Source organism: Anser brachyrhynchus, assembly GCF_964034855.1.
Source record: "Anser brachyrhynchus genome assembly, chromosome: 1".
NCBI classification, from domain to species: Eukaryota; Metazoa; Chordata; class Aves; order Anseriformes; family Anatidae; genus Anser; species Anser brachyrhynchus.
The window spans coordinates 211434888-211452573 of NC_137694.1; the positions used below are offsets into that span (position 1 = coordinate 211434888).

General features: G+C 57.5%; 2 protein-coding genes and 1 long non-coding RNA gene across 7 annotated transcripts in view; 2 read left to right on the plus strand and 1 right to left on the minus strand.

Moving 5' to 3' along the window:
• MRPL48 (mitochondrial ribosomal protein L48) overlaps positions 1-476 on the plus strand; it is a 125465-nt gene extending 124989 nt beyond the window's left edge. For all 4 annotated transcript variants that reach the window (XM_080559683.1, XM_080559684.1, XM_080559682.1 and 1 more), the window contains exon 8: positions 217-476. In XM_080559683.1, coding sequence (XP_080415809.1) covers positions 217-291 — 75 coding nt within the window. In that variant the 3' untranslated portion in view covers positions 292-476. The remainder of the gene's footprint in view (positions 1-216) is intronic.
• A 2699-nt stretch (positions 477-3175) lies between these two features.
• On the minus strand, positions 3176-4973 carry LOC308179557. The gene is made up of 2 exons (XR_013940421.1): positions 4927-4973; positions 3176-3664 (listed from the first exon to the last, which is right to left on the minus strand). It is a non-coding gene; the product is annotated as an uncharacterized lncRNA (long non-coding RNA).
• Positions 4974-5024: 51 nt separating this feature from the next.
• PAAF1 (proteasomal ATPase associated factor 1) lies at positions 5025-17230 on the plus strand. 2 transcript variants are annotated; one of them, XM_080559644.1, is made up of 12 exons: positions 5025-5135; positions 5234-5274; positions 5888-5991; positions 6185-6274; positions 9352-9450; positions 10110-10260; positions 12142-12336; positions 12696-12787; positions 13842-13957; positions 14986-15068; positions 15453-15535; positions 16729-17230. In XM_080559644.1, exons 1-12 carry the CDS (start codon positions 5089-5091, stop codon positions 16804-16806), a joined length of 1179 nt encoding a protein of 392 aa, XP_080415770.1. In that variant the 5' UTR covers positions 5025-5088; the 3' UTR covers positions 16807-17230. The 2 variants fall into 2 exon arrangements, with proteins under 2 accessions (XP_080415770.1, XP_080415769.1); XM_080559643.1 differs by lacking the exon at positions 5234-5274 and having other exon boundaries at positions 5058-5157; positions 5866-5991.
• The last annotated feature ends 456 nt before the right edge of the window (positions 17231-17686 follow it).

Below are 17686 nucleotides of genomic sequence, written 5' to 3' on the forward strand. Positions count from 1 at the left end.
GGTGAGGAGGGACCGACGAGGCTGAACTGCCGAGCGGCCGCGCGGTGATGACGCACGGCCTGGTGCTTGCCAGGAAGGCGTCCCGCTGGCTTCAGTTGGCTTTCTTTCATTCTACTCTTCGTCGATTCCTCTTCAGGAGAGGGTTTATCTTCCTTTTGACTCGGAAAAAGTAATCAAGGTGATCTTGATCTGCTTGGTTTTCACCTCCCTCAACAGCACACAGAAGCTGACTTCAAGAGCCGGTTGAAGGCCCGACCCGAACTCGAGGAGCTGCTAGCGCAGATGAGCTGAGAGGAGGAAGAACACTCCGTCCCTTTCAGAGCCATCCCTGGGAACGTGATGCTTCTCCTCTTCAGCTGCTCGAGCCTCCAGAAGGTAGCTTTACGAGCGCTGTATTGATAAATTTGTGACTTCAAAGAAATTTCCCCTGTTGTCAAGCATCCCGTCTCAATAAAAAGAAATACACATGTTTATAACTGTTTTTTCTTTTTCTCTGGGGGAATGGGGTCCACAGTGAAATGTTTCACTTTTCTCAGTTCTTCTGCTTTTTTCTGCATGTTTTGCTTTTGGTTTGTGAACGTTTCTGCAGGTTTAGGGCTGCAGAAATCGCTAGGTCGTTGTGCTAACCTGCACTGCTTGCTGAGGCAAATCTCTGCTCAAATTTAGAGTCGAAGGCTTAAACTTCATGACTTAGAGATCTAGAATCGGAGAACCGGTTGCCTTTTGTCAGTCAAAAAGGTGGCAGCCAGCAGGGACTTTGCTACGAGGAGGAGCCCCTGTCCTCCCAGCCCAAACGCAGACTCCTGCAGCCACTCTCCTGTCGCTGCAAGCAAATTCTCCCGGATGCTACTGACGTGGAAGGGACCATCCTGCCCTTTACTGCAGCTGAAGGCTGGAACACGGCGTTATTCTCGTACAGCTGCTTCAGTCAGAGCTGTGCCAACACGAATGGAGCCTCGGAGCCCTGGGAGGGTTGGGGATGATCATCCCCGAGCAGCTGAACAATCACTGAGTAACAGCAAAAAGCCTCGGAGGGCAGAGGCAGGAAGGTTGGAGCCGTTTGGCAGGCAGCGTGTGCAAAATCACTCCTCCGTTTCTCATTTGCCTTTCACGCCACAAAGGACGCGTTTTCCCCTGGATCTCTGAAGTCAGCCTTCTTTTTTACAACAGCCCTTTGGAAGGGGAGAAATGGGTGTGCCTCGAAAGGACCAAGTGCAAAGGAGGTTGGGGAATTCCCCAGGACGGTGCCTGTCGTCCACGCTTGGGCAGGGAGGGCAAGTAAGATCCAAGTCTGATTCCCTTCTTGTGTTTGTTTTGTGCCAGGGAACCTTCTCGTGTATTAGGGGGAGATGTGCCGCTGTTGGGAAGGCAGAATTAGGCCGAGTTCACAGCTTTCCAGACCTGTAAACTCGACCTCATTCTTACAATGAGCACACGTGTGAAAATCAGGCTGCTTTCACCAGGAGCTCCCTGGTGCTGAGAATTTCAGCCCTGCAGCACCAGGAAAGCCAGAGCGTTTTATTCTGACCGCGTCTAGGCTCCGACGCGGGGAGCGAGACCGCGCCGGCTCTGCTCTCCCAGCGCCCCAAGCTGCTGCGGGAGCTGCCGGCAGGTTCGGGAAGCCGAGACGAAAGCTGTTCGCAGAGCCGCAGCCCGCCAGCTCTGCGCCCCCACAGGAATACTGATCAGCCCTGCCACGCTGCTGGAATTCAACAAGGGACCGCCCGGCTCCTTGCCCTAGCTCAGCACCAGCAGGGCGGAGGGACGCGGGACCGAGGGTGTCCCGAATTTGGCTGGGCTGTTCGGCCGGGTATGGCCGTCCTGTAAAACCCACCAACGGGTCACAGCACCCGGGTTTTCGCTCCTTTCCTTGTGTTTTTAGTCGTGAAAGCCAGTGGCGAAGGCTGTTTTTAGTTAGGCTGGGATCTGATCATGCCGTCTTTTGGGTAAGTACGTTATAAACAAGTCTGAGCCCCGACTTGATGGATAGTAAGAGGAAGTTAGGAAAATATAGGATTTATTGATGCATTTCACTGGGAAATGAGCAATTTCCCTGCTGTATCTGGGGACGTCTGATGAGAAATCTCCAGAAGCAGATGAAGGCAGTGCCTTCCTGCCTCCAGCAGCACCGCTCTCAAGACCAGCTTCACTAAGGTTTCTTGACCAGGAATGAAAAGCTTCCCCCGGTTTTGGGGTTTGGGCTGCTGAAACGCAGCCACTCTGCAGCCCCCTCCCTGGGAAGCTCCCCCGGGGCCAAAGCTGGGGGCACATTCCCATTTCAATATCATAGGGGAAGATTTGAGTCTGTTTTTTACAGCTTCTGGGCCTCGAGGTGGTGTTATGTGGGGCTGAGGCCACCCAGCTCCTGCTGCTGTGCCAGGAGGAACGAGGGAAGGCTCGCGGCCCCATGAGAGCCCCCGACCCCTTCCCTCCTGGGGCTTCCCAGAAGGTAGCACCCCCCCAAATCCCCGTCCCACAGTACACGAGGTTATCGCCGCCAGGAACAGCTTCAGGAAGGTGCAGAGGAGGGAAATCCACAGCAGGGCAGCGCCAAAGCCCTGCGTGGCCTGGTGTGAACCCGCCATTTTGGGATGCTTTGGGCTGCGACGCGCCCCGCTGCCTCATCGCCGGCCACCCCGGAGCGAGTGCTTTGAGTAAATCTTTGAGTAAAAGTCCCGTGAGGGGCGGCTGAGGGACCTGGGGGGGTTTGGGCTGGAGAAGAGGAGGCTCAGGGCAGGCCTTATTGCTCTCTGCAACTGCCTGAAAGGAAGGGGTGGGGAGCTGGGGGTCGGCCTCTGCTCACAGGTAACCAGTGACAGGACCAGAGGGAACGGTCTCAAGTTGTGCCAGGGGAGGTCCGGGTTGGAAATGAGGAGACATTTCTTCTCAGCAAGAGCGGTCAGGCGTTGGGACGGGTTGCCCAGGGAGGTGGGGGAGTCCCCGTCCCTGGGGGTGTTCAAGGCAAGGTTGGACGTGGTGCTTGGGGACATGGTTTGGTGGGGGACAGTGGTGGTAGGGGGGTGGTTGGGCCAGGTGATCTTGGAGGGCTTTTCCAACCCTAATGATTCTGGGATTCTATAAATGTGCACCGCACCCCCAATTTCAGCCCTCCATCACCACATCGCCACAACCTCCTCTGCGCCCGAGCAGTGCGGAACGACAGGAGCCAGGAGGACGAATGACACCACAATTTAATTTCCCGGCCTAAAATTAAACGCGGATTTAACCACGACAGCAACCCGCTTAACAAAAAATAAGAGAAAAAACATCGAATAGCACAGCCCGCGTCCTTGGGTCGATGGTGCCGGTGCCCGGTGGGGGATCCCCAGGGGGGGTTTTAGCCCTGGGGGGGGTCTCTCAGTCCCCCCGGGGATGAGCGTTGGGGCTGCTCGGGGTTCGGCTCCTCGGGGCGCGGGCGCTGCCACCGGGCCATGCAGTGCCTCAAGGCCTGGACGTGGGGCTGGCAGCGCCGCCAGTCGCGCTGCTCCGCCATGCACTCCTGCAGCGCCCAGTGCTGCGCCGTGCAGCCCGTCCGCGCGATCATCGCGTCCACGGGGTCCTCGCCTTCCCCCTCCTCCTCCTCCTCTTCTTTCTTCTCCTTCCCGGACCCGCGGCGGCTCCAGGAGTGTCCGGGCTTCGCCATCGCCCCGCTGCTGGAGGCGGGCTGGGGGTGGAGGGGATGGGTGTCGGGGTGCTGCCTCCCCCCGTGAGAGCCCTGCCTTTTGGGGGCACTCACCCAGCACCCTGCCATCACCCCGCCCATGGGTGCTCAGCACCCCCCAGGGCACCCGGCAGCCCCTCTATCCTCATGGGTGCCCAGCACCCCCCATGCACCCCCTCAGGGCACCCAGCACCCATAATGCACCCATAGGTGTTCAGCACCCCGTATGCAACCCCCATGCACCCATGGGTGCCCAGCACCCCCCAGGGCACCCAGCACCGTCCCCATACACCCATGGGTGACCAGAACCCCCCAGGGCACCCAGCACCCCCCATGCACCCATGGGCACCCAGCATTCCCCATACACCCACGGGTGCCCAACACCCCCCAGGGCACCCAGCACCCCCTATACACCCATGGGTGCCCAGCACCCCCCTGAGCACCACCTAGGGCGCCCAGCACCCTCCATGCACCCATGGCTGTCCAGCACCCCCCATGCATCCTGTCAGGGCACCCAGCACCCATAATGCACCCATGGGTGTCCAGCACCCCCTAGGGCACCCATAGGTGCCCAGCACCCCCCGGGCACCCAACACCCCCCAGGGCACCCATGGGTGCTGAGCACTCCCCCAGGGCACCCAGCACCCTCAAGGGCACCCATGGGTGCCCAGCACCCCCCAGGCCACCCAGCACCCCCCTGTGCACCATCTAGGGTACCCAGCACCCCCCATGCACCCATGGGTGCCCAGCACCCTCCCCCATGCACCCATAGCTTCCCAGCACCCCCCAGGGCACCCAGCACCCTCTGTATCCCCATGGGCGCCCGGCACCCCCCACGCAACACCCCAGGGCGCCCAGCACCCCCTGTATACCCATGGGTGCCCAGCATCCCCCTGTGCACCACTTAGGGTGCCCAGCACCCCCCATGCACCCATGGGTGCCCAGCACCCCCCAGGGCACCCAGCACCGTCCCCATACACCCATGGGTGCCCAGCAACCCCCAGGGCACCCAGCACCCTCCAGGGCACGCAGCACCCCCCAAGAGCACCCATGGGTGCTCAGCCCCCCCCAGGGCACCCAGCACCCCCCATACACCCATGGGCGCCCAGCACCCTCCCCCATGCACCCATAGGTTCCCACCACCCTCCAGGGCACCCATGCACTCCCCATGGGTGCTCAGCGTCCCCCTGAGCTCCTCACCCGCCCCCACCCCCCCCATGGGTGCTCAGCACCTCCCCCACCCTTGGGTGCCCCCCCCTCCGCACCCGAGCCAGCGCGGCGCGGCCCCTTTAAGCCCCGCTTCCGGGTTGCACCGCCGGGGGCGGGGCTCCGCCGCGGGGGAGGGGAGGGGCGCGCGCTGATTGGACGGCGCAGCCCCGCTTCCGCCGCGCGGGGGCTGACGGGAAGGAGGAGGGCGCCTCGCCAAGATGGCGGCCGCGCTGCGCATCCAGAGCGACTGGAGCCGGGCCCTGAGGTGGGCGCCGGGCCCGGCCCCGGCTCCTTCCCCCCCCTTCCGGCCCCTTCCCCTCAGGGACCGGCCCCCGGCTCAAACCCGCTGCTTTTTGTCCGCAGGAGGGACGAGGGCGAGGCCTGGCTGAGCTGCAGGAGCCCGGGTGAGCGCTGAGGGGGGGCTGGGGTCTTTGTAGGTTGGGGAGGGGCTGGGGTGTTATTTGAAGGCTTTTGGGGGGGGTCTTTGTAGGCGAGGAGGGGCCCTGGGGGGTGTCCTTAAAGGCTTGGGGGGGGGGGTCCTGAAAGATTGGGGGGGTGGAGGAGGGGCCCTTAAAGGGGGGGGGGGGGGGCTGGAGGGGGTCCTTAAAGGCTTGGGGGGGCCTTAGGGGATGTCCTGAAAGGCTTGGGGAGAGGGCCTGGGGGGGGTCCTTGGAGGCTGGGGGGGTGGGAGAGTGTCTTAAAGGCTTGAGGGGAGGAATCTTGGGGGCATCCCTTAAAGGTTTTGGGGGGCCTGGAAGGCCCAGTGGGGTCCTGGGGGGTGTCCTGAAAGGCTTGGGGGGCCCTGGGGGGGATCTTTAAAGACTGGGGGCAGGAGTCTTGGGGGGGGGGAGAGCTTTAAAGGCTTGGGGGGGGTGCTGGAAGGCTTGGGGGGGTCTTTAAAGGCAGGGGGGTTGGAGGGGGGGGGTCCTCGTGGGCTGGGGATGTGTGGGGTTGCCCCTGTGGGCTGGGGGGGGCGGCGGGGGGGGTGGTTGGAGCTGAGGGCCGCTGTCCCCGCAGGGAAGCCGACGCTGTACGGCAGCCTGACCCGCCGCGGGCTCAGCGCCGAGGGCGTCCCCGACATCGCCGCCTCCGAGGGCTTCGTGGTCGGGGAAGTCACCAAGGTGCCGGGGCTGGGGGGGGCGGCGAGGGGGGGGACGGCCAAAACCTGTCACCTGAGGGTTCCGGGGGGATCCCGAGCTGCTCGGGGCCTCCCCAGCAGCAGGCGGCGACTGGTTTGGAGCCGCTCCGCTCAGCAGCGTTCCAACAGCACTAACAGCTCGTGTTTTTCCCCCTCTCCTCTTCTCCCCCCCGCAGAAAAGCATTCTCGTTTCCTGCCCTCACGAAAACGCGTCCACGAAGTTCCTGGCGCCCTTCGCGACCTTCTCCAGGATCCACCAGAAAAGTGTGAGTGCCCCCCTCGAGCGGGGAACCCGGCGGCGGCTTTAAACGGCTGATAAAACCTCCCGGGCCTCAGACACGTAATCGGGGTTCAATTTCCCAAAAAAAAAGTCCGAGATCCTTTAGACGCTCGCGTGGATTTCCAAAACGAACCCGTTTATTCTTCTAGCTACTCACGATGCGCGTGGTTCTAGGATATTGGAAGCTTTGAAGGATCGAACTTGTAAGAAGCCAGACCTTCAAACGCGACCGGTAGCGAGGGCTGGCTTTGGGCTGGGACTAAAAATCTTTTTTTAAGAGAATCCCAAGCGATTTCAAGCCACGAGAATCCCGATTTCCCTGTATTTCCTAGGAAAAAAAATACCGATATCCTATTAAAGTCTCGAGGTGAGCGCTGAAGTATATTTTAGCGCGTTCCTGCGAGGGGATGGAGTAGGGATTAATTGTCGAGGGGTCCGAGGGGCTGCCCGTCGCCGCAGGCACCAGGCGTGGCTCTTGCAGCACTCGCAGTTAACTCCCTTTTTTTTTTGAAGCGTTTTCTTGCATTTCTTCTTCGCGTTTCAGTAATCGCAGGGCGACCCGTGAGAATAATCACAGAAACGAGCGCGTTTCAGTAAAAGAGGCAAAACCAAGAGGCTCCGGGCGCCGAGCTCTTCGTCCCTGGTCAAAGCCATCCCCGGTTTGTAGGGCCTGCCTGCTCTCGTCTAACGAAGTTGTGACGTTTGCCACACGACCGCGTTGAGCTCCTGCTCGCAGGGTCAGTGGAGCGCTCAGGGCTCGAACGTTGCATAAAATCGTCTGTTAATGGTCGAGAATTTAAACAGTAGAATTTAAGGAGTAGAAAAGCCCAGCTTGCACGCTTGAAAAAAACAAAACAGGGCACGAACTTGGCGCTTTTTTTAATAAAAGAAGTAAATCTTCTTTTAAATCATTTTTTAATCATTTCATAAATCATTTTTTTAATCATTTTTAAATCATTTTCTTTTAAATCGTCTTTTTCGTTGCACCTCGCTCAATGTGGGCATACACCAGGTGCAGCTCCTCGCTGAGCGGTGCCGCGGAACGGCCAGTTCAGACCGAAAACTTAATTTTTTTTTCACGGAGTAGGCGTAGCTCGGCCCCACTGGGGAGCGCTCTGCGTTTGCCGAGGCGGAAAAGGCCCCCAGGAAAAGCGAGCTGGGCTAAAGGGAGTCCCCCGAAGGCTTCCGGGGCCGTTGCAGCCCAGCTGCCCCGTGGTTTACCGAGCGAATCGTTGCGCTAAACCCGGCAGAAAGCTCTGGAAAGGCGGGCTGCGCGGTAACGAAGCTCAGCGGCGACGTACACCGAGGTGTGTACAGCTGTACCTCTCCCCTCTGCAAGGCGGCTGAGCTTCAAGCTGGCGTGCTTAAAGCCGAGATTAAAACTCGTCCCGTTTACCTGCCGCCTCCTGTTCCGAGCGCTCCTGCACGTCCGTAGCCCTCCGGGAAGCTCGCGGACGCATTAAACGGCGGCGGGGGGGGGTTTCCTTCCTGCTTAAACGTCCTCCGCAGGCTGCTTTTTGCTTGAGAGGGAGCAAATTGCCACGGGTCGGGTCAAGAAAACGGTAACGAGCTGCAAGTGAGCGTGCCTAGCGGCTCCTGTAACGGCTGAGCCGTTGCCTCGTGCTTCCAACTCCGGTTTGAAGCTTTTTTTTGAGTAGTTTTAGTTCTCAAACCCCGCTTTTTTTTAAGTTGAGTATCGATCGCCTCCCTCAGCAAAGCCCCCTCGCTAATCGGGGCGATTGCCCGTGGTGGCTCAGCGCTCCTCACTTCTGCCCCTGACTTCGGCCGCCGCAGTAGGTCGTTCGAACCCCAAAAGCGCGAGCGCACTCACTGGGGAGCTTCTGAAGGTGACGAAGCGTGGATCCGGCAGCCTTCGGGATCTCGCGAGGCCCGGCAGCCGTTCCTCTGCGGAGCCGTGATGGTTCTGCGGGTTTTTTTTTTTTACAGGGTGCGGTGCCGGTGCTCCCCCTGCCCCTAACCTCGTTCTAACAATTTCAGCAGGCGCTTAGCCGACCCCTTCAGCGTCGCCGCAGCCCGTACTGGAAATTATCTCACTTGTAGGGTGCAGAATGCCCGTCGCCTTGCGTCCTTTTACCCGTATCCGAAAAAAAAAAACCCCTGCCTTTCTTAATCGGCAGCGGTAAACGTTGCGTGGTGTGGGGAAGGCGATCCTTCGGCAGGTGTGGCAGCTCGACGTCTGCCTCCCGAAGGAGTCAGGTGGCCCGGCAGAGCAGGCGGCTGTTAATCCCGCAGCGGGGCGATGTTAATCCTGCGGCGGGGCGATGTTAATCCTGCGGCGGGGCGCTGTTAATCCCGCGGCGAGTCCGACCCTCCGAGGAGCCGGCCCGCCTGCGCGAGCAGTCAGTTCTCGCTCAGCGTTTCAGAAGACTTTGGCTTCCTCAACGTCCGCGAGAATATCTGTAGGCTCAGGGGTCGGGGCACTTGTAATATCTCGAGCTTATTTCTCAGCTGCCTACAGGAGTTGCCAGAAAGATCGGGATTCCTGCTTCACCTGGGGCAAACCTCCGGCGCATCCGCTCTCTCTGCGGGCTCCTGACTCGGCGTTCCTTTTCCCTCCCCGCTTTGCGGATCTCTGCAGAGAGACGGGCAGAGAACAACAATTTCTTTGTCAAATTTGTGGCGATTCCAAGAAATCCGCGGGGTTTTGTGCCGGGTCCCGGTCACCCAATTCATTTGGGCGCTGGCTGCAGCTCGGCCCGGAGCAGCGGCTCGCTCCCGAAGGCGGAGCGCAGCGAGCTGTGGCAACAGATAAATCGGGGGGGGCTTCTTTTCACGCTGTCCTGGTGCTCAGGATCCGCTCGGGTTTTGATTTCCTAAAGGAAGCCTTAGTTAAAAATCTCAGAAAACGCGTTGAGGGTTTGAGGGGGGAGAGCCTGTGCGTCCTTGCTGAAGGGTGTTAAATGTTAGGAGGCTGTTACCAGGCTGAAAATGTATGTAAGGAAACTTTCTGTGTTGTGAAGAGTCCAGCAAAATGCTTTTGAGTAGAGATACTTGGGTACAGAATCCTCTGAAGCCGCTATTTGTTGTTTCGCCCTCCTGCAGGTTACCTGCCTTGACATTTCCAGCGGCGGAGGGCTCGGCGTGTCTGCCAGCACGGACGGGACCATGAAAATCTGGCAGGCTGCGAATGGAGAAATAAGAGTAAGAGCGGGTGGCTTTGGTGCTTAAACCTTGTCTGAGATGTTGCCGAAATCGTTCAGGCATGGCTTTGGTCAGGCCGTTCCCCCACCGCGTTCTGGGGCCGGAAAAGACTTCGGGTTTTGATTGACGAGCTCATGGAAATTTGACGTCTCGGAGGTTTTCTGTCATGCCTCCCCCAAAAAGAACTGAAGCCCAGCAGGCCGGGGGAGAGCCCCCGGGGTGAAAAATGAGAGAGGGTGCTTGGGATTTACGGCCGGGGTGCTGGCGGTAACTGCCAGCTCCTCGCCCGCCCGGTACGAGCACCGAATTCCCTCTGAAACGAAGAGAGAGGGAGAGAAAACTCTTGCCCCCTGACGGATTAACCGCGTCGCGGCTAGCTGCCTTCTGCTCGGGCGTTTCTTGCAGCTGCTGGGCAGAGGCTGAAGGCGTTTTAAGGCGTTATTACAGAGAAACGTGCTGCCCCTCGCTGCCCAAGCGGCAGCGCGAGGCTCGAAGCATGCCTGCTGCCTTTTTTTTTTTTTTGCCTGCCCGCAACCAGAGGATTTGAGCTTCAGCCCCGCGTGTGACCCGAGTTTTCCGGCGTCGCGGCTCGGGAACCGCTTGGCGGAAGGGCGACGACGACGACGACGGAACTAGCACGGAGCTCTTTGTTTTTCCAGAGACTTTTGGAAGGCCATGTGTATGATGTGAATTGTTGCAGGTTTTTCCCTTCGGGCCTCGTGGTTCTCAGCGGGGGAATGGACGCCCAGCTAAAGATCTGGTCGGCGGAAGACGCCAGCTGCGTCGTAACCTTCAAAGGTCACAAAGGAGGTACGGGGGGGGCTCGGCCTTCGGGGCGCCGTGCGGCTGAGGGAGGGCTTCGGCCGCCGGCCTGCCGCGCTCTGTGCCGCGCGGGCGTCCCGAGGAGCTTTTTTTTTGTTTTTTTAAACCCCCGGGGTGTGAACGAAAAGCTCGGCGGTCGCTGCGTGAGCCAGCTGAAGCCGCCCCTCTCAGCGACCTGCGTTTTCCTTCGCGGATTAAGGCGCAGAGGGGGAGGACGCAGCCCGTTAGCCTGCCGGAGGCGGAGGGCACGCTGTTCTTCCGGGGCGTTTCTGCCTCTCCAGAGCCCTGAGCTGCATTCAGTGGCCTTGCTGCCTGTGCTGCGCTGGGACTGCCTCCTGCTCGCTCCCAGATCGCCGTGCTTACATCCAGTTACTCCAGAGCCTCTTCTTTTTTTTTTTTCCCCTGCCCACAGGAGCGCGCAGCAGCTCGTTGGGGGCGTGCAGAGCTCGGGCAGGCGGTTACCTCACCCTGGCAGCTGCTCTCGCTCCTTAGGAAGGGCTGGGATAAGCTCGTTCGCCCCTGCGCTGGTGGCAGATGTTCAGCTCTGCCCCCCCTCGGCGATCTCGCTGCCGAAAATGAGAGCAAATTTCTTACGTTCCTGGTGTTCCTGCGTGAAGGATACCCAGGTCGCTTCCTGTGGCGAGTCGAGCGCTGTTCCCTCCGCTCAGGGGGCAGCGAAGGACTGCAGGGGATGGGAAAGGAGCTACCAGAAAGGCTCCTGAGAGCAGGTTCCTGGCCAGAGCCTGACACAATCTCTGAAAGGGTTTGGTTGCCAGGACCCTTCATTCGGAAGCGCTGCGGGTTTACCCGCAACGCTTGAGCTGTTTAATCCTGTTTGCAAACCCGAACGCTTCACGAGCAAGCCCGAGGGAGCTTCGGACGCAGCGTCAGGTGCCCCAAACCCTGCCCGAGTTCCCTCCTCCTTGAGCAGATAACGCGGCTCTGCTCGTGCTGCTGTCGTCTCACGGGGCGCTCGGTGGCTGCCTGCCGAAAACCCGATGGACTTGAGCTTGCTCTGCGCTGAGCCGGCCCTTGTTTTTTGGGATTTAATTGCGCGGATCCGAACTACAAACGGCCCGTAAGCGAAACGCGACGGGGCAGGGCGGCGGCTGCGGTCAGAACAACCCTGGCTGGCTCCTGGTGCCTCTGGCACCGACATTTTTTTTGTTCACAACCCCAGCCCGAACTGCTGCCGTTGCTCCGCTGACTTTTTTTGGGCTCGTCTCGCCCTTCGAGCCCGCGATGTCGAACGTTTGCTCCTGGAGGGGAAGTGCTGGTTGAACCGAACTGTCTGACTGTTCCCCTCCGCAGAAGCGCGGGGTCACCTTCCGGGCCCAAACCCGACAGCCTGCAGAGAATTCGAGTGGTTGGGGGACGCGAGCGTCCGCTGAGGCTGCTCCCCTGGTGCTGCCGCTTGCCCCGTGCAGCTTCTGAGGTTATCCAGAGCTGGCAACATCTTAAGAGCGTTGGCCCAGACTCTTTTTTTTTCTTTTCCAAGGGAGAGGATGGCTCTGGAGGTAGGAACTTGGCAGCCGCTGCAGTATCAGCTCAGTCCTGAGGCGCTGCCGATCGTCTCGCTGACGATAACTCCCCCTTGTGCAGGGCTCCTGCTCCGTGTAGTCTTCCGGGAGCTGCTGCCCTCCGCGTACCTCTTTCCAGAGGCCGTGGCTCCGTGCCCCCACGTTTCGCCCCCCCGCAATTTGCCTGCCTGCAGCCTCCGTGCCCCCGCTGCGCTGCTGCTGGCGCCCTGGGAGCAGCGCCTCGGGGCTCGCCGTCGAGTGCGCGTGGCTGCCTTCGGAAGTGAGATGTTCTTCGGCCTCCGTCTGCCTTCTGTGCCGCCTATGACCGTTGGTCTCTCCTCCGGTGCAGGTATTTTGGACACCGCCATCGTGGATCGGGGAAGAAACGTCCTCTCCTGCTCTAGAGACGGCACCGCCCGGCTCTGGGACTGCGGGCAGTCCGCCTGCCTGGCTGTCGTGGCTGACTGCGGCTCCCCCGTCAACGGCATCGCCGTGGGCGCTGCTGACAACTCGGTGAACCTGGGCGCCCCGGAAAAAACTCCCAGTGAGGAGCTTTCTCTGAAGTCGATCTTTATTCCTCTTAGTTTTTGGGGTTTTTTTTTGGCCTGGTGTCGCAGGTACAATTCCGAGGGCATGGCGTGCTGCCGCGCGCCCTCGCGAGGGTCGTGAGAGTAGCTCGCTCCGACCCTGGGGAGGAATTAAGCCTTATCAAGCAACTTGAGTGATCAGGGCTGGGGGCTTTTCGATGACTGGCCCACCTTGCTGCTTCTGGTGTCTTGGAGGCCGTTTTAGCAGGAACGTTCCTGCGGGTTCAGCAGGGGCGAGCGCAGCTGTCAGGCTCTGTTGCCCTCGTGTCTCCCTGCGGGGATGTGTTGCTGGGCTTAACCGTTCCCCTCTTGTCAGGCGAGCGGGAGATCGGGACGGAAGGGAAGATCCTGCTGCTGGCACGAGAAGACAAGAAGCTTCAAGGGGTGGGACTGCAGAGCAGGCAGCCGGTAAGGAGCCCGAGCCGCGGCAGTGCCCTTCGAAATACCCCGCCTGCAGGAGGAGGAGGAGGTCCGCGCAGGGCTGTGGTGTGCGCGTGGGGCTGTTGCCACCCGCAGCGAGCGCTCTGAGACGCAAAGCTGCTCTTACAAATCCATCTCCGGGGCCCCAGCCCCTTGGTTTCTGCCGCAGCTGCTCCTCGGTTTGGCAGCTGAAGGACAGAACCAGGCTAAAACTAAGCCGGGCTTGGTGGTAACGCGGCTCGTGTTTGGTGTGCGGCATGCGAAGTGGCTGCCCGGAGGCGGAGGGAAGCTTGCTGTTTCTTCTGGGGTCCCACGTTGCGGTGTCCTCCTCCGTAGTTATTCCTTGGAGGAGAGGCCGAACCCCAGAGCGATAAAAGGATCCTTTCCCTCCTTCCTGCTGGCTAGGTTTGGGGTGTGTGTGTGTTGGGGGGATATTGAGGAACAAGAATTACTCGCGTGCTCCCTCCTCAGCGAGGGAAAGGCAGCTGGCAGGCCTCGGCTGCTGATACCGGGGCTCTCCTGGGCAGTAGGACAGAACCTCCTGCTGTAGCAGACTTCATTCCTTCTGGCCTTTGTGGGGAGGGAAAATCGGGTGGAGCCGCTTCCGCTGACCAGCCTCGGTGAGCGTGTGGCACGGGCCCAGCTGGTAAAAGCTCGCGGCATCGACCGCGGCCCTGTGAGAAGGGAATGGCCTCTGCCAACCTGGTCCCGCTGCTCCGTGCGTGTCTGGAGACAAATCTGAGCTCGGCGTGGGTCTGCCCGCCGGTGCGCGGCGCGTTTGTTCTCCAGCGGGGACCCAGGAGCATTCTCCGATGGCATCAGCGTCGCCCGCTTGGCCGGACCGGTCCTGAGGCACGTTTCTCCCGTGCATCTTGGAGCAGAGCCCTGGGGTCGTTAATCTAGCTCAGGGTGTGCCAGTTCGTGCCGTGACTCGCAGAAACGACCGTGCTGACCTCCTAAATCAATCAGTTCCTATTCCTCTGTGTCCTTTGCCTGCCTTGTCCCCGTTCGTGAGCCTCTGACACTCGTCCTGCATCCGCAGGTGTTCCTCTTTGGTGGATCCGACGCGTTCAACTGCTGCACGTTCCTCTCGAGTACTTATTTCCTAGCAGGGACTCAGGATGGGAACATCTATCAGCTGGACGTGAGAAACACAAAGTGAGTGCCCGCCTGGGGCTGCGGGTGTTTAAATGGCAAATTCTTGTTTTCCTCTGGGAAGGAGAGGCAGGTCGCAGGTGCTGGCAGACAGCGCCTCGTCTGAAGGGTGGGTACAGCCCCGAAAACGGCCCTGTGAGCGTGTGAGCACCTCGCGGACGGCTCTTTCTCCTGGGGAGCGCCGAGGGTGATGCTTTTGTCTGGCGTTAGTGATCTGGTGGGATGCTCTCTTGTCAATCACCAGAACGTCCTGAATTGGAAGGGACCCACGAGGATCACGGAGTCCAACTCCTGGCTCCACACAGGACCACCCAAAAATCAAACCGTACTTCTGAGTGTTGTCCAAACGCTCCTGGAACTCCGGCAGGCTCGGTGCTGCGACCGCTTCCCCGGGGAGCCCGGTCCAGTGCCTGACCACCCTCTCAGTGAAGAACCTTTTCTTGGTGTCTGCGTACATACAGGCAGATTTACCATAAGACTTCCAGCAGCAGTTTCTCTCCCACCAAAAGCACAGCCCCTTCCTTTTTTTTTTTTTGCCACCGAGACCTAAGCGTGTAGGATTTTACCCCTTTAGTCTGCTCCTCATGCTGGCGTAGGGCAGCAGACAGCTGCTGAGGTCAGTTTTTAATCAGTGTCAAAAGCAAGCACTAAGTGGGAAGCATCCAGATGGTGCTTTTGGGTGGAGAGGCTCACATAAAAGTCTGAAGATTCTTTCATGCTGGGTAAGCTCTGAGCTTACGGATGTGTTTTGGTAAGGAGAATCCTTGTCTGTAATCCTGCAGGGAGGCTTGCTGGTGGTTGCCTGCTAGCTCACTTTTTATTCCCACTTCTGTGATAACATCTGTGGGACAACCGTGCTGTCTTTCCTCTGCATCCAGACAGCAGACCGCTAACTTCTGATCAAGTCCCCGTGTCTTACATTCTGCTCACGTATCTTTTAATTGCTAGCTCACATTCCTTGTTCAGTGCTGACGCACTGGAATGGGTTCTTGACTACAGACCGTCATTTTTGTTTCTGCTTCTCTTTCTAGTGCTCCAATCCAGGTCATCCAGAGATCAGGAGCGCCAGTGCTTTCTCTGCTTCCCTACCGGGATGGATTTGTTGCCAGCCAAGGTAACTCGGGTGCTGTGTCATGGCAGTACGGGTTGTGTAATGGAATTGAGCAGTTCCGTGCTCTCGGTGGGTTGCCCTAATAAATGAGCACTGGCTGGGCGTCTGAGCTGCTAGGACAGTTTCCATGGCACAAAGGGAATGCAGTAGGAATTATATTATGTGCTTGCTTCTTGCCTTTTTGTTTTGTTTTTTCTTGTGTTCCTCCAAAATTGGGTATCCGAGGTGCTTCTCAACCATTAGAGCCTTTTCCCATCTCACTCCCGCAGCGTGTCTCCATTTTCTTGGGCATTTCTGCTCAGCCTGTAGTCCTGGCTGTAGGAACAGCGTGGCTTATGTCAGTAATCCACGCACCCTCCTTGCTTGGTGTCTCTTCTGCTTGACCAGGTGACGGGACCTGCTTTATCATCCAGCAAGACCTCGACTATGTCATCGACCTCACCGAAGCTGACTGTGACCCTGTGTACAAGGTAAGGAACGTGGTACGTTGACGAAGGTAAAAGGTGCTGGGGAAGGCGATGTCAGGTAGCAGGCAGCTGCATTTATTTGATATTTATTTGATTCTATGATTTATCTCAGGAGTTGGCAGCCCACGCAATGGGTTCCTTCGCACAGTTGACTTTTCAGCTTTGTTTTTTTTTTTTTTCGAGCTGAATAATCTTAATATTTTGCATAAGCAAATCCCGTCAGCGTTTCTCTGCGGTACGTGGTAGCATTATCTCCGCTGTGCAGGAGTAAAACTGAAGCAGCGGAAAAACTTCGTTGTTGGAGTAGATCTTACAGAGCCGTGTTTCTGTAAAGAAGCTGGAATTGATCTGTGCTTGGAAGATTATCAGGGTAAAAGCAACAGTTGGTGGCATAGTGCTGCCTGTCTTCTGCTCCTTGGCAGTGTGAGCCCAGAAAGTACTTGTGATGTTCTGTGTCCAGAAGCTCTGCTGAGCTTGCAGAGATCAGGGAGCGTGACTTGGGTTCCCTGGGCTCTGAACCTTGTGTTACTGGTGGAAGTTATCTCCTAATTTTACACTGTCCTAGCTGCACAGTCCTCTGACCTAGAAAGACATGGTTAATGTGCAGCATCGCTCTGAGGCTGCAACTTGACCTGCAGAATTTGTATGTGGGCAAAACCCAGTCATTTTCCCCTTCAGATCTACCAGAAGACCCCTTATGTGAGCACTTGCCTGCTCACCTCTGAGACGAGTGAAGTCTCGAACTGTCCTTACAAACCTGCTAATGCTGTTTCAGGAAATGGTCACCTGCTGTTCCCTCTGTTTTTTTTTCAAAAAGTCCAAAAAGGAAACCTGATTTCTGTCAACAAGTGCCAGAGCTGGTTGTCAGGACTGCTCTAAGGATGAAGGAGAGGGTTATTTGGGCTGCCTGTAAATCCGAGGGAAATAAACTTTTTCCTCTATGTGTGAATGTCCTTCAGTGAGTTGTGAGGTACCAAGGGGAGATGGGAACGTTTCCTGCCAGATGGTGGTGACTGGTGATTGATGGAAGAGATCTGTTTTGAGAGAGAAAGTTTAAGGTGCCACGTGTCTTCTCTAGACATCCAGGCTCTTCTTGGGAGGAGCTGCAGGGTGCTGACCATCTCTTCTTTTATGTTTAACTGTCACGTTGAGGGATACTGTGCTCAAATACTGCTCTCTTTTTTTTTTCCTTTCAGGTGGCTTCTTGGGAGAAGCAGATTTATACATGCTGCAGAGACGGGATAGTGAGGAGATACCAGCTTTCTGACCTCTAGGCGTTGTGATCACAGAATAGCAGAGAGATGTGCTGAAATAGCTGTTCCAAGCTTATTTTCCTGTACAGTGTGTGTGAGATGTGTAAATAGAAGTGTCTGAGGCTGTTGTGATGACCAGGCTGTAAATAGAGAGTTTTTTGGTGGGAGGAGGCTACCTGTTAGAACACAACTCTGTTTTTCATTGGTAAGTGTCTCTGAGGTGTTAGGTTCTTGGCATTGCAGCAATTTTTTCCATTTTTTTAAACTATTGTGTAGGTAACTGCTGTTTCTGAGGGGGGGATTAAACTGGGATTGGGTGCGATGGTTGCGATGACTGTACTGTGTTACGGACTGAAATAAAGCAACTGCTTTCGTAACGTGTGTGGGGAACAACATTTTCATGAGAACTTTAAAAATAAAAATAAAAAAATGAAGCACTGCCTGAGATGTTGTCTGTAGGTTTGTGCCTGGTGCGCCATGCCAATAAGCACAGTCAGAATCCACATGAAGGTCTTTTAATTAACTAATAAAATATGTAATTCTGCAGAGTCAGGTGCTTAGTGATCTTCTGCAAAGCAAGCACACCTCTGACTTCAATCGCTGTTATTTAGACACAGCAAACTTGTGAAAATTATGTTTTGGGCTACTTTGGATTAGCTATTCCAGCTCCCCTAACTATCTCTGCTCAGTTTGCACATTACAGAGGACTGGGGGGAGGGGGAAATGACACCAAATCCCACATCAGCATTTTGGCGGGTGTGATTTTTAAAATGTTAATGACCCCTAATGAGCAGAAGGTTACTAGAGATCAGTCTGGAGCTGTTTTTCTCCTTATTTTTTACCTTTTATCCCTTATCTTCCTCGCTTCTGCTAGCTCAAGGCTAGCTGTCTCTGTGTTTCC